The sequence below is a fragment of the Rhagoletis zephyria genome, unplaced genomic scaffold (assembly GCF_001687245.7).
Source record: "Rhagoletis zephyria isolate East Lansing unplaced genomic scaffold, Rhagoletis_zephyria_1.1 Rzeph_scaffold_00017, whole genome shotgun sequence".
NCBI classification, from domain to species: domain Eukaryota; kingdom Metazoa; phylum Arthropoda; class Insecta; order Diptera; family Tephritidae; genus Rhagoletis; species Rhagoletis zephyria.
The window spans coordinates 213,202-229,246 of record NW_016157101.1 but is presented as its reverse complement, the minus strand read 5'-3'; the positions used below and the strand labels follow the sequence as shown (position 1 = coordinate 229,246).

The 16,045-nt window shown below is 35.1% G+C and overlaps 1 protein-coding gene across 2 annotated transcripts; it reads right to left on the bottom strand.

Annotated features, from left to right (window-relative positions):
• Positions 1 to 682: 682 nt before the first annotated feature.
• Positions 683 to 14,350, bottom strand: LOC108360753 (angiopoietin-4). Of its 2 annotated transcripts, none has more exons than XM_017613176.1 (7): positions 13,811 to 14,350; positions 9,168 to 9,313; positions 4,385 to 4,542; positions 4,068 to 4,227; positions 1,576 to 2,030; positions 1,341 to 1,488; positions 683 to 1,243 (listed from the first exon to the last, which is right to left on the bottom strand). In XM_017613176.1, the coding sequence occupies exons 1-7, from the start codon at positions 13,943 to 13,945 to the stop codon at positions 1,087 to 1,089; spliced, it is 1,359 nt and encodes a 452-aa protein (XP_017468665.1). In that variant the 5' UTR covers positions 13,946 to 14,350; the 3' UTR covers positions 683 to 1,086. The 2 variants fall into 2 exon arrangements, with proteins under 2 accessions (XP_017468665.1, XP_017468671.1); XM_017613182.1 differs by having other exon boundaries at positions 4,409 to 4,542.
• Positions 14,351 to 16,045: the final 1,695 nt, after the last annotated feature.

Genomic DNA, 16,045 nt, shown 5'->3' with positions numbered 1-16,045 from the left:
TCTTTTTGACTGTACGGCCTTGGCCAAACAAAAAATAACCCATTTTATAGCTCGAACCCTTTTTAATACAGAATTCAGCCACAGAAGCCTTTTTATGATTCATTTAGCAAGCCGAAGGTGGTTTGGGCAAACTGAGTTAAGGACTCTCTTTACAGATACCCCTGTCTCGTAACTAACTAACTAACGCGTGGGCCAGACGAGCTCCACCTAGTTGTATTTGTTGTCTAAGTATTTTTCAAGATGCGTTGGAAAATATTTATCGAAATTTAAATCTCATCGAAACAAGTCGACTTCATTTCAAAAGAAAACCTGACCTTAGATAAAAAAAAAATAATTTCATAGCGAGAATCTAGCATGCAAAGACTTAGTCCCTTCTCCTCTCTTCCGCGAGGCTTTGCGACAGTTGGCGAACTACTGCCATAATTGAACTTAACAAGCTGCGTGTCAGGAAAGCTTTAATGAGTTCTATTAAGTGTTTATAATTCTGTTCGTCTGGTACTACTTGCTACGGCATTTCCGTGTTCTGATGTTGAAACATTTTAATCGCACGAAGTGTGATCGCACACTCAGCTCACAGTCTGCGTAAAAACCTAACTCTTTATAGCCTGCTTCTTCTTTATAACCTGCTGTTAATCAGATAATTATAGGCAATAAAACTCTAGTCAAAATTACACTACCACTTTATGATTTCAAACAACATGGCATTACATAGTTTTATTTAAAATTTACACTTACAAAAATAAAAATTTACAAATAAAATCCATTTTAAATATATTTTGACACATTTGAGCAGGAGTACATATGTATGTATGTATGCCATACATATTCTTACATATACAGATAATAATTTAAATAGTTAACATTTAAGCCCGTTTCGAGTATATTTATTTTGTGACAATACGGCAACATTTAGCAACTTTTCGTTTGCTTTCAAACAAAGCAATGAATACAATGCCATTTTAATGGTAAATGTCAAAAATGCATGCACCCATTTAGTAGGTTAAGAAGCGCCTGAGTAGAGTACTTGAGACACTCAAAATAGTAAATTCACATTAAATTATTAGTAATAAAACACATTTCTTTCGACTATTTACGTTGCAGATCACCATCGCTGCTCGCCGGACGTATCATCATGCGCACAGCTTTTAGCGAGTAAGTGGGTCCACGGAACTCATTCCAATACATGCCCTCGTACAAAGGCGTGGCGTTGTAATTTTGGCTGAAATATTTGCCATTCAAGTTGCTGCAATAAGAAGCGAAATTTATTAATAAACTTACATTCAACTTTTCGCTTAATTGCATACTAAAGACATGTTTTTTTTTTTTAAGAAAGTACATACCTCATGTCACACCAGTTATACCACCAGGCACCGTTGCGCGACTGCGCACAATTGCAGTCAACACAGCCATCATTGTCGTTATCAAAAGTGGAGAATTTGCTGCCAGCATGATAGCTAAAAGAGTCGCCAGCGTCGCCCTCGTACTCTCCTATAAATGTAAGAAGATAAATAAAATAGAAAAATACTCAACAATTCAGCCAAAATTTTTCGTATCTCCAACTGTTCTCCTCCTCACCTAATAAATTAAGCGCATAGTCTTCCTTTTCGCTGCCAATAGCAAACAAATTATATCGCGCATAACGATTTGTGCCATCAAAGTCCTGCAGCAAAATTAGCAGCTCATGCACCGCTGAGGCGGTAAGCGCATGCAACTTATCCAGACCGATGAAAAATTCGCCACCCAAATTGCCAAAACCAGCCTGATACTCGAGCCAGCCGCGATAGAAGTTCAATTTGCCATTGAAACGATTTTGAATGATGGTCCAGCCGCCGCCAAGTGTTTCCTCATCGCAGCGCACATAGAAGGGTTCGGATTCGGGTGTGAGTTGAAGACGCAAAATGCCATTGGCTGTGGGTGCGTCTTGTGCACAGCTGGTAATGAGCGGCTCTGTTGAATGACTCGGCGCATAGAAGTTTGTCGGCTGGCGATTATTTTGACGCCGAATGCTGTTAAGGCGACGCGACACCATGCTAGATGTGAATGAGAGGAAGATTTATTAAAATTCATTAAAGAATTTACAAAAACCAACGAGTTTGAAATAGTTTATTTATTAACACAGCTTGCTACTCGAGTGCACGCTTAATAACTTCGACAATAAATTCATTCAGGAGTGAAGAGAATAAATACAAAATTCTTCATAGAGGCTTATTGATTTGCTAAAATCAAGATTAACAGCCTATACTCATATACACTCCCGGTCATGTAAATAGCACACCCTTTTGATACTTTCCTTTGCTTGTTTAATATTAATTATTTATTTTCTTACGAAATTTATAATAATTATGTAACGTTTCTCAAACCACGAATTTAAGAGGTCACCGTTGTCTCCCCCTCCGCTCTTTCTTTTATGTATGAATCTCCCGTACTATCTATGTATTAAAGGTATCATGGCATCTGTCCAAGTATCTACGTTGTATGTAATGATATGAGGTGTGGCCGAGTAATAAGAGGCACATGCAACAGCTCGATAGAAGGCAGTTGCGATGGCTGGTCTAACATTCCATAATTTGTTTATCTAATGTCAGGCCATTCTCGGCAGGCAATGGAAACCGTACGAGTATATTTCTGTCATGAAAATTCTTCGGAGAAAATATCGTTTACCGGTCGGATAGCACCAAGACTATTTATTACCACAGGGTGATGGAGAAACACGGACAAACATTTAGAAAAATTATGTAGAAGAGGTTGTGTCAATAAGTCCGCCACTTCTCAATTGAGGAGTCTTTTCTTTCGCCGGGGTACGAAACATGGAAGTATGCAGTACTAGGTTCAAACATAAAAAGATCCTTCAAGCTACGTGGTTATCTCCAAAAAACGAGAAACCAATCGAGCAGATGAAGTATTTTTCAGGTTTATTTCTCAGCGTTTTTATAACTTCTTTATTTTCTCTGAATAATATGATTTCCCAAGACCCGCAAAATGGTGTTAGTTTAAGCCAAGATTTGTTACAGCAAAATCTATTTTCACCAGGGAGAAATCTATGGTTCGATTCATAGAGCTTCATATTGGTAATAAAGTGGCATAATAACTTAGCCGGCAGGCCGACGTTGACCTTCTGAGTTGACGAATTACTCAGTGAGCGCCTGGTGGGTGTTGTGTCAGAATCATATATCGTTTACGTTTATGTAAAGACAAGGTGTTTTAAGTTGGCCTTGTGTAAAAATAAAAAATAAATTAAAAAAAATTTAGTAAGCTACTCTTTTGGAATTGAAATTGATGGAGAAGATTCCCCGTAGTATTTATGGGTCGATTATGGATAGCAACGCAACTTCAGTTAGCATGCCGATAGGCAACAACACTGGAATGAAAATTTATATTATAAATAGCAACTATAGTTAAGTGCTAAATAATTTGATGATAATAGAGTTTTAAAGTACAACACTTTAATAAAGTTTAACTTTAACAGTTGAAGAAAGAAAGAAATTTCCGCGGCAACCTTAAAAACGCATTACTTACTAAACAGACGAGACTCAGACGAATGCAAAACGTCTTAGAACTATCCACACACTTGTTTTTGTGATTTTTTTTTTCTTGAGTTAAAGAAAACGATAAGAATTTCAAATTTTTCAAATGTTTGCGCGCAACCTCAACACTGAATTCCTACCTACATAGGTATGTGTAGAAAATTTCAATTTTAATTCGAGGTGACAATTTAATAGGCGCATCACGATTACCACACAAAATATTCAATTGATTTGCATAAAATAACAAAAAAAAAAACAATAACATTGTTGCATGCAACATCGATGCGCTTTGATCAAAGCGCCGCAAAAAAGTGTCAACCAAACAAACAAGATGTTACTTTATTGTTATTTTTTGTCACTAAGAAGAAGCAGAAATAGTCATCAAGAGTGTCTCATATAAGCTGTGTGGCATTTAGGCTTTTATGATAAACTAATATAGTATTGAATATACATACATACAATAGTATTTAATTTTTACATTTTAGAATGTATTTTTTTTTGTTTGTATTTATGTAATTAAAATACCTACACTCACGTACTCACTTTGACAATCTGCTGATATTCGCTTCCAGATGATTATTCAATTCATTGACTGCCGAACGTGTCGATAGCAGCAAAGTTGCCAATGACTCAAGTTTGGCTTCATTTGTGGGCATCTGAGGCAAGCGATCATCAATTTGACGTGCTGTACGCAAGGCGACTTCTGTAAAACGCAAAAGTCGATGTTTAATTGTTTTATCACATACATACATACATAATCAATAAAAATGCAATAAGCCTTCGAGCAAGTACATCACATATTTTTCGCAAAGCAAACATAACTTATTGTTCACAAATTTATAAAAAATGCTGTTTCTGACCTTCCTTCTCATGGTTTAAGTCACCTTTCAATTCATCAATACTGCGTTTGTTTTGGCGTTCAATGAAATCGAGGGTGTCGAGCCGTTTCAGAAAGTCTGTCTGCTGCACAGCCAATGAGTCCAAACGACCCAAGTTACTCGATTCAAATTGGTTCATCCTGTAAGTAAATAGTAATTGAATTGCAATTGTAATTGATTTGCATTTAGTAGAACAAGTATTTAATTGAGAAGAATAATAAGATCTTTTAGAGTTATCTAATTAAGCATCTTAGATATTAGGGCGAGATAAATTGAACAAATCCAACATAAGTATCTACATTAGTATATATGTATATTAGGGCGGTCCAAAATAAGTAAAGTCGGAGTTTTAATGCTCTCACCCCCTAGAATTGTTCTATATTGTTATCGAAAAATATACCCTTAGTTTTTATTTTAAAATCAAAAAATACTTAGAGGTCGCTCAGAGCGCTCAAAGTTTTCCATTCAATGCATTTTATATGGAGAAAAAACAACTTTTCGTACAAATGGTATAGAATTCTTGAAAATCAATATTTTTCGATCGGAAAACTCTGGTTCTCTTCAGGAGACTTCCAATAACAATACCCAATTGTTTATTTGAACAGTTTTTAATACTAAAGATTTTTTATTTATCCCCTTCACCTCCCCCGCCCCCTTGTTTTTTCTGGCATTTTCTGGATTTTTTGGCGGACCTATAAAATATTGTTACTATGAAAAAATGGTTAAATAAATAATTGGGTAATATTAGCCGTGTTTTTCTACACGCATATACATCTACGCTGAACGTGTAAAAAAAAAACAATTATCTACAATTACCATTTGAAAACAAGTAATTAATTCGTTGACTATTTACTTCGCTGGAAATTTTCCCAAACATAATAAATGTTTACATACTGAGCCAGCTTAATATGTAGTTGATACGCTGTTACATATAATTCAAAGTTAACACATTTGCGTTTGAAGACGCATGATGCCTTAGCAGTAAGCAGTACATCGTTTTCAAAAGCTGCTGTAACTTTTGAAATCGATATATTACTTATAATCCAAAAAAGTTAATTAACCTTGTGCCAAAATCGATTTCAATTTGGTAAACGTAATCGATAAATGGAAATTTGCAAACATCAAATCTTTAACTACATGTAATCTTTTGCTTTGTCCAACTTTTCATCTGCCTTTCGGTTTTGTTTGCAAACAAAAACTCAATACGACATAACATCAATTTACGTACATACATAAATGCATAGGAATATGTATGTATGTATGTGCATATGTATATGTAAATATGCACCGACTAAATATTCTTCTAAAATTTACCAGTAGTTAAACGATTAAAAAGTGATTGGTAAGAATTGGAAAATGCCTTACATCAGAAGCGTGAGCTTTGACCAGCACTTATCGGAAGACACCAAGTAAATAATGCGCTCATCGGTTGGTAAGTTTTATTTTATTTTAACTAGTCCATATCCAGAAAGTATTGGAGTATCAACCCAAAATGAGCTATCCAACAACCAGCTGATAAGGGGACCCAAGGTTCTTTCCCAAAGCACGTCGATGTTAAAAAGAAGACAGTTTTACGCTTTATATGGTTGGCAGGACTAGTATTGGTAAGTTGTGAACTAGCCTAAAGTGAATGCGAATTACTGCATGGTGCATACATAAAAAGTAAATAAACATACATACATACATACATACATACATCTGGATGTGCATCTACTTAAATTTGAGTAAGTATAGAATCATGTTGGCATAATTTGTCAATCAGCCAACTTTTACGTACAACAACTACTCGAACTATATTTATTTATTGTGTGTAAATGCGTTTTATTTTGGTATTCAACTACAAACACTATTAAGACCATAATTACAGTGTTAATAGGATTATATGCATTAGGGTGGGTAAGATTTTGATGATTTTTAGAAATGCGAAAAATCTGTTGCTTTATTTACCTTCTTTTATTTAGGTAACGTACATAAGTATGGTGGTATGTATTCGAAACCACTATAAAAATATTCTCTAACCAACCGCATTTGGCATTAAATATAAGGTCCTTTAAATAATATATATCGCAGACTTGCAATAAAACGGAAACCTCGAAACAGTTAGGTACCTTACCTCTAAAAAGAGTTCACTCGGAGGCCACAAAGGTCCACTGCATTGCTCAATGATTTTCCCACGCCTATCCCTACATGTTTTTAAACCATCCTGTTTCTCGAGCGGATGCTAGAAGATCCTCCAAAGGAGTTTTCCCTAAGCTGTTTAGGCTCTCAAAAAAGTGGTTCCGTGGAAATTTTAGACGTTTTCTCTGGAGGTTGGGGGAGTTTCTCAAAAAGCATTTTATTGGCCTCCGAACCTGGCGGTCATGTTCCAATGGCCAAGTGTCCCGTTAGTATTACTGTTAGAAGCCTAACTTCTGAATTTTATAGCCTTATTAAACTCCCTGTTCTTCGAATGGTGGCTGCTTTGATCATCTTAACAACTTTTGAATATTGGAATCACAGGGTTTTACCATCTAGCCCGCTACCTCTAATACTATATCAGATCCCTTTCAAACCTCTGCTTCCTCGTTCCCCGGAATACCGCTATATCCCTAAGGGACCCAGTAAAGACTAATTATATATTTTTGAAGAGCCTGCAGGGATCTTTCGGCATACCTTGTCGAACATCGAGTTAGCAGTTGCCGACCCTAAGGCTTTAATAGCAGTTTGACTGTAAACAACGAAGGTTAAGATGGATCTAGGTCACAAGGTGTAAAGCAATTATGCATGAAATAAAAGTTTCCCCAGACAAAAATTACAACTTTTTTCATTTTTTTAATATTTTCCCACAGGCAAATGAAATGTAGCCATTTTAAAAGAGGTTAGAGATAATGAGGGCATATTAAAATTTATGTCGGTTTCCTCTTTTCAATGGAATGACCAAGTTATGAAATTTAAATCATTTAAAGCTACTACAGCATATTACTACTGTTAAAATATCATCAAATAACTTTTACTATTTTCGTTCATTCAAAATAGACACATCCTAATGCCCATGCTCATATTAGATGTGACGATTATAATCACCTACGTGTGCCGCGATGATATATGTACATATGTAGTAGGTTGGCGCTCTTACATAAAAAAACTGTTGGCAGACGTCAAAAGTATTTACTTTCAAAACTTCTTGTACAAAGTAGGTACTTAATTATGTAAGGTGTGCGCCAGCTACCATATTAATTGCATTAAACAAAAACTAACTTCATGTAGGCATCAACACATGTAAGTATGTATGTATGTCCCCGGCTTTTGTTGGCACATACTTGATGTGTGCGTGTATGTAAGTATGTTTAATTCTTTTTTATTGACAAGTTGAAGGTTGAGATATGAATCGCTTTGCTTTTTGAATTACAAATTCGAAATTGTAATAAGACACATTCAGCAAAAATAATAAGTAGACAGTTAATAAAATTAACCTTTGTGGCTACGACTCTTGCAAAAATAACAACGACTAATCTCTAAGGAGAGTAGACGCGTAGTAGTCTTCATGTGTTAAAATTGGGCATAAATTAGTCGCAAAAAATCTCCTACGGACTACGTATTTACTACTAAGATCAAAAAAAGGCAAGAAAACGTTTTTATAATAGCGGTCGCCCCTCGGCAGGCGATGGCAAATCTCCGATTGTATTTTTGCCATGAAAAATGGCTTATCATAAAAATACAATCACCGCTCAGAGTCGGCGTAAAACTGCAGGTCCCTCCCCTTTGTGTGACAACACCAAGGCGTACGCCCGAAATCAGTGGAGAAGCTCGGATTTTATGCTAAATTCAATTCCAGGCTCAGGAACCCCATTATCTATCATCCTTAAGTCTTTACTTGCGAGAAAAGTTTATTTATTAAATTGTAACAATTAATTTAACTAATTAATTCGCAGGAAGCAAATATGTATGTATGCATTGGTGTTAAACAAAAGTTCGGCATTCCTTTTAATTAACACTTTTCAACTGAAGGCATTCATTCTTCTTCTTTTTCTTTAGCTGATCTCTGAAGTTGTTGTTGCTGTTTATTATTATTATGATTTTTTGTTAAACCTGAACGTACCGAAACTTGTTAGATACCACTGATGACCTCTCTTTTGGCTAACAAAGAAGCGCAAAATAAAAATAAAGAAAAAACTGCTGATCCAACTGGTGCCCAGAAAATCAATGTGAAATAAAAACTACAAATACAAAGTCAATAGGCAGTAATCGGCTTTGATAAAAGTTGTTAACTTATTCGAATGTCTAAGAACCAGTTTTTGGTTAATTTCTTTCAAAACCGGCATAAATGAAATACTAAAAAAGTTAGTACAGTATAATTTTTACCGAAGATATTTTCAAAAACTAAATCGAATATGATAGAAAAAATGGAAGTGAAATAAAATAAAACAAAATAAAATAAAATAAATTTAAATTAAATTAAATTAAATCAAATTAAATTGAATAAATAAAATGAATTAAAATAAAATAAAATAAAATAAAATAAAATAAAATAAAATAAAATAAAATAAAATAAAATAAAATAAAATAAAATAAAATAAAATAAAATAAAATATAATAAAATAAAATAAAATAAAATAAAATAATATAAAATAAAAATAAAATAAAAATAAAATAAAATGAAACAAAATAAAATAAAATAGGAGAGAATTAAGCCTCAGCTTTCTTCCTGAACATATATAGATTACTAATTTTAATACATTTACATATATTCGTAGTTCCTAGACATCATGCTACAATATTCACTTACTTATTTTCAATATTCTCTAAGCGTCTGCGCAAATCCTCGTCCAGCGTTGCTAAGACGCTCACGCGATCATGCAGTGTAGTTAAAAGATCCTTACAGCTTTTGCTCAATCCATCGGAGGACGGCGCCGCTACTGATGTACAAAAATGCTACAATGCCAAAGGCAGCATTGAATGTGAAGGGCGAAAAAAAGGGTGATGTACCAGGTTGTATTAATTAATTGCAGAAAATTATTTAATTGCTTATTTTTTAATAAGTGTAAGTTTAGTTAGAGGGTTTATATTTATCGATTATTAGTAATAACTTAGTTTCAAGAGTTATTTCTCTTCACAAATATTTTGAGCATTCAATTCGAAATCTAAAAATATAAAACTCGAACGAAACCTTGTAGAAAATGTTGCATCGAATCTGCAATGAAAGTAACAATGTATTCGCTGACATTTCGGCCTTCTTATCTCCCTTGCGAAATTGCCAAATTGCGGACGTAATTACAATAAATCAGGTAAATAAGTAAATGCATATGTTCGTACGTGTGGGATGGGTAGAAAAAAGAAAATTTAAATGAAAGTATGCCAAACTCGACAGCCTACATTCATACATATATATGCATCTTCTTCAAGCATCTCTTATAAACAAAAAAAATTTACTTTTTTGCTACACACTCCTACTGCCACTATGCATAGGTATTTATTTAACGCGAGGCAATTTCTACAAGATGTGTACATACGTAAGTACGTTAAGGTATCCCAACAGTAGCAAGAAACGGGATTTTTCCAACTGTACTAGCAATGGATTTTTCTGCTCAAGGCATTCGGACACACTACAACAAAAAAGCAATCGCCATGACCAAACGCCAATGCCAATGGCAGATCAATTTAGCGGCATTAAAAGTTGTTGGACAAGAATTCATTGTAAATTAATTCATATTTTTATTTAAATTTAGGGCATGCCATATATAAATATGTGGGTTTACGTAAAGTTTTTAATACATATTTATATACATATACATATATGTCACTACCTAAATTTTTTTGCAGAAACGTTGTATGTTTACCGACATCACGGCGATACATATTTGGTAATACGAAGGCAGAAGTCAAAGGCCTTACATCACATATTAGTCCATTTACCTAATACGACGGGCTTACAGTGAAAAAATGCATAATTAATTTTTACAAACTTTACAGGAGAAAAAAAAATCTCTTCAAGAAGTATTTTGCCAAACATTGAATAAGCAGGGACCGAAAATAACAATTAAATACGAGAATTAAAATTTTTATTTTTGGGACATAGATAATACGATATTTTTGTCAAAAATAATCGTTAAATCCAAATTTTTATTTCTTTCGGTCAAATTTAATCTTTATATTGTTATTTTTTCGATAATTTTTAACCAATATTATGGAGACTAAACTTTTACGAAAGTTTTTTAAAAATAAGCATCAAAAATTGTTCGAGAAAATAAAACTCTAAAAATAACATATTAATGATCAAAAATTTAAAAACCATAAACTAACAGTTAAGTTTATTTTATTTTTAAACCTTGCTACTCCGGAAGCTTAAAATTGAATTCAAACCCAAATTACTTTAAACTTTATAAAAAATGAATGAATCGCTTGACTATTTATTTGATACAGAATTTTTCGATCAATTCTGTCAAGGCATACATTGAAATACATATATGTATATATACGAATAAGTGAATATAAAAACTGAAAATTTTGAGAAAAAATGTGTATTCTTTTGAGTCTAAATTTTTGTTTGTTTCTTCAAATAAGTTAAGTATTATTGCCATTTATCAAAATTGTTTTATTTTAAAGTTATATTTAAAAAATTGAAAAAACTCATTCAAGTAACAACTTAAAATCTTAAAAATTTTAGCATTTAAGAGATTCTAAGGAAAAAAATCAAAATAATTTGTTTTCTCCTAAGAAACGAAAAAATATCAAACGAAATTTTTATGGTAAGTAGAACGTAGGGACACCTACATATACCCCTGTAAATTAAAAATAAAAAGGGTGACCATTTTTTTTTTTCATAAAATCATATTATTGTTATAGTTTATCAAAGTTTTTCACTTTTGGGGACAAATAACCTCAGGAGCAACTAAATAGCTTAAAAATTACCGAAACTACAAGGTTTACAAAAACAAAAATGTCCACAAAACTATTATTTTTGACAAAATCTTAAAAAATTCGTAAAAAATGCAAAAGTAATGCCATGAAATTAAAAACAAAAATACGTGTTCATTTATTTTTCAAGCAGAGAAGCAGGCCTTTATCGAGCTCTCCATGCCTCTTTTGAATTTGGAAAATTTTCCATTCATTGAATGTCAACGATGCATCTTTGATTTCTCTTGCGTTCTATATCAAAATATGAGTTTTCACAAAAGCGGACTTTCCAACTTTTCACTCCAAACTACTACGTTTTGGCCTACATAAGTATGAGGATATTTTATATAATTTTTTATTTAAGCTCAAAAAGGACCACATTTTTATATTTTCGGTTTATTTTTTCATGAGCGCCGATCTTTCCTTTTCCTGAGTTTCTAGAATCAATTTTTTTAACTTCAATTCTCGTAGTTACTAGTTCGATCTGTCATCAATATTCTTTAGTGATTGATACAAATTTTACTTTAAATAATCTTAGCTTTTTCCAGAAGATTTCGGGATGATCTCAGCTATTAGTTAGCTTTATGAAATGGATTGAATGATCGTAATAATTTAAAAGATTATGTCTGAAAAAAGCGCCAAAAGATACGTATGTATGCATTTACTTTAACACAGAGATGTATTTATGTATGTAGGTTACCCTCCTAAGTAACTGTGAGTAGATATGAGCCTTTTATTTCTAAAGTGGCTCTTGTGCTAAAACTACCGGCTGCTTGTAACCGAATGCATCTGCAAATTGTTCTATCTAACTAATGGCAAAACCTTCTACCATTTGTTGATGTAGTTGATACCAGTAACCGATCATTTAAGCAAAAGAGCTGGGAAATGACTTATGCCACTTTCAAAATAAACGGCTCTTATGAGTGTATTAAAAATGAAAAAGTACTCGTCATCTCGTTTTTGGGAACCTTTTTCGCTGTTAATTTGCCTTTGCAACTCAGCCTGAACAAGTGCAATGAACTCCAGCAGAGCGCATCTTCACATGAGATTTATTAACATTCCATTTACATACAAATGTGTACATATATTTACTGTTGCATACATATTTATTTTGTCACAAATGAGCCCACTTTCACTAGAGCATTTTTAGCAGATTATTGGTATTTTTTACTACGGGCTTGGAATCTATATTTTTTGGATTTTTGTTTGGGATTTCGTGTCTCTTGTAGAAATGGTCGACTAAATTACAAAAAGCTGCGTGCCTTTGTGCTGCATACCACCTATGCTTCGGGTACTGCAAAGTCAATCAACCAGAGTCTGTTATAGGATAATTTCCTAGTTGTAGCTGAGATTTCCACGGATGGGACAAAAGAACCTTACGATTACGCTGTCTAAATTTTCCGTCGCTCGTGCTTTTATATGGCGAAAAAGCATAGAAGATGTTGAAAAAAAGATGAGAAAGCTTTGTGGGCTTTCGAGAGACCTATTCTAAGCAAGATCTAGGGCCCCAATCGTGTGGGCCACGAGTAGCAAAGAAGATGGAATGACGAACTGTACGAGTTTTTTAACGTCACGGACATAGTGAAGCGCATAGAAACAAAACGATTGCCAGACGCTCCAATGAAGAAGGGCGAGCACGAACACAATGGAAGAAGCAATTGCAGCAGAACCTGCCTTTACTCGAGATGTACCTCTGGCGCATCGCCGCGAAGGGTAGAGGAAATTGGAACTAACGAACGGCTGTAGCGCCAAATAAGAAAAAGAAGGATTCAGGCCACATCAGGGCTCCAAGTTCGGACCAATCCAGAATGAAAAATGTGACGCGAGGAAAGTACTGAAACTCTTAAAGCACACAAGAACATCTTTTATGCAAATATTTCATTTTTAGGCTCTGCTTTCCTCTCCTAACAGAAGTAAATTTGAAGACGAAAGGACTACATAATAGAATGCTAAACCTCGCTAACAAGTGCATTGTGGCCACAGGTTTTCGCGTAGGCCTAAATTTAGGAGCATCTATTGGTTAAGTGAGACCTCAGGCAACAGCTTGTCCCGTCAGCAAATTAACTGTTGCATAGCAACCATATCAGCAGTTCGGGCCCGTTTTGATGTAGAAATGCGTCTAGATACGCTAGGAACGTTTCTGCTTCAAAAGGAAAATTGTGAAAAAAATTTCGCTCACATCGTTTGGCGGTTAGAGCTCGATTTATTGTTTCAAGTAATTAAATTCTAACAAGCGCCGCGTGGCTAGAGGTAAATGTATCAATCGGTAGGATACAGGTTTAATTTCTGGCCCGACCGACATAAAAAACAGTTTTTTTTGTAATTGCGGGAGGCAATGACCAAGGTCCGGATGTAAATATTTCTACAAAGCAAAATTTGTGTTGTGAAATTAATTGCTTCGATTTTAACTTGTTATGAAAAATTTTTTAACGCGCATATTTAAATTATGCTTTTATTAATTATTATTTAATTATTGTGATTTGACATTTATTATAATATTTAACTTTATTTTTCATTTATTCTTTTCGCACCCACCCGATGGCTCCAGTTGGTTACATTTGTGCGCGTTGGATGCGTTTGAAAACTTTGTGGCGGCAATTGTTGGCCCCAAGCGCATTCGCTCAGCTGTATGGCCAGCAAAGCGGCTAAGAAGATGCTGGTGAAATGCATTTCGTTTTGATTTTGTTTTTAACTTGGCGAGGTAAGTGTGACCCAGAATAACTGGTGTGTAGTTGGTGGTTGGTTTACTTTAGACCAACCCGAAAATTCTGCGGCTTAGTTAAAATCACTTTTTCAACATTTCCACTTATGTATGCAAGTTAATATGCAAATTTTTAAAACAAGATTTCTTAACAAAACACCAACATTAAGGCTTGGATTTTAATGATGTTTATAATACAATGATTTCTTCTTCACCACACGCGTGCGTCATAAATAAAAAAAGTGAAAAAAAAATTCTCTGAACGCGTTTTTCAACCGTCTTGGGATTTCTATTAACGTATTTCAATTTCCATCCGCTGATCGTGTGCGCGCCGGGCGACTTGCGCGTCTATACTGGTCGCCTCGCCGTCTCTTTGATCGATAACTGGTTGGAGCCAACTAATCTCCCGCTTGCTTGGCGCTTTGGGTCTTGGCGGCTCTCTCGCTCGCAATTTTCGTTGATTTTAACAATTATTTGTTTTAATTGTTTTTTTTTTTTTTTTTGCTTTGCAAAATAATTTGGTTTGTTATCTCTTTCGCTTGCGGAAACTCACGTCGAAACGGCAAATACTTGAGCGATTGTGCTGAGGCCCTGATATATTGTTGCTGCTAAATGTTGAGCGTAATCGCCATAAGAATTTTGCCTTGCTTTTAGCATGAAATGTTCCTGTGAAACTACATACTTAAGTGTCTACAACAGTTTTCTTTGTTTAGATACATTGCAGTTGCTAAACCTTGCACAAATGTTTATAAATAATTTTTGCGTCATTTAGATGTTAAAGCTTTCAACTACGAGACATGCATATGTAGATATTTTTCCAATTAGTGTTTTCTTGTGTAGATGTATGTGTATGTACGTGCTAAACTCTGTCATTTACACACACCTTTGGGTCAATGACCTGTGAATTCTAACAAAGCAAAAAATTAAAATACACTCGTATTTCAAAAACGACTTTTTGGATTTGTGTTAAATTTAATATGATCGTGTTTACAACCCGTAAAATACACGATTATGTCACCGAGTAGGAATATAGACGCCCTAATGACCTAAACTTTTAGGGGCTACTTATCGCAAACCGTCTTCCGTCGCATGTACAGCAGGAAACAGGCACTTCAGCTGGAAATAGGCTATAACTAGAGTATTTTCTTTGGCTAGTGCTAGCCTAATGATAGTCGGATGGGGAGAAGAAAATTCTGTGGAATCATAAGCGGATATCAGAGGGCAATCGGGGTGGTTGTTACCGCTTTTCGGATTATCTTCTAAGCTGCTTCACTTTCCCGTAGATTATCCCATATCCAGGAAACGTGGGTACAAGACGAATTAGTATTATAGCAGAGTGCTTGCTACCCTATTACCAGGTGCTCGAGGGTACAACCAGAAATAATTTCCGACACGTCCGGAGCCCCAAAATACTCCTTGGTAACAAAAACCCAGCGCTTTTAATAGCAATTTTCCCGAGACACTGAACCAAAGTAACCCTAGCGTGCTCGTTTGGAGCCAATGAAAGCCATATACAGCAGGGTAGTGAATGTGTCAACCAGCGTTTCACTCTACTTCATCCCGTCGGCAAACCTCTTGTAGGCGTGAAGCTTGAATTCCAGAGTGTGTTCCTCGAGCTGCATGGCTTCAAGTCGTTTACTCCAATGCCCAAGCCACGTCTCGATGTGTCACTTGGCGCTGTGACCGCCTAAGCGATTTTGGCCGAGTCCAACAGAGCACGCCAGTCATTTGACCTCTGTGTCAATTGGTAATTCCAAGTGAAACCAAGTCCTTCTGGTCCTGGGCCAGCAGCGCGACCCTCAATGACGTCAGATGTCAAGATGCTCCAAGATTGTCTAACAGCAGTCGCACTGGTGCGATGGAAGCTCTGAAGCTAGCAGGCATGTCATAAAACAACTAATTTTGAACGCCCAACACTATTCAGAGATGCCAGGGAGAAATGGTCGCGACGAGTCAAATGAATTGGCGCCAGTGTTTTTGTTTAAAGTTCAGCCTAGCTTCTACTCCAATTTGTCGTGTGTATTTTGAGGTCCGAATTGCACTCGGAAGTTTGTTATTGCCCTGAGGTG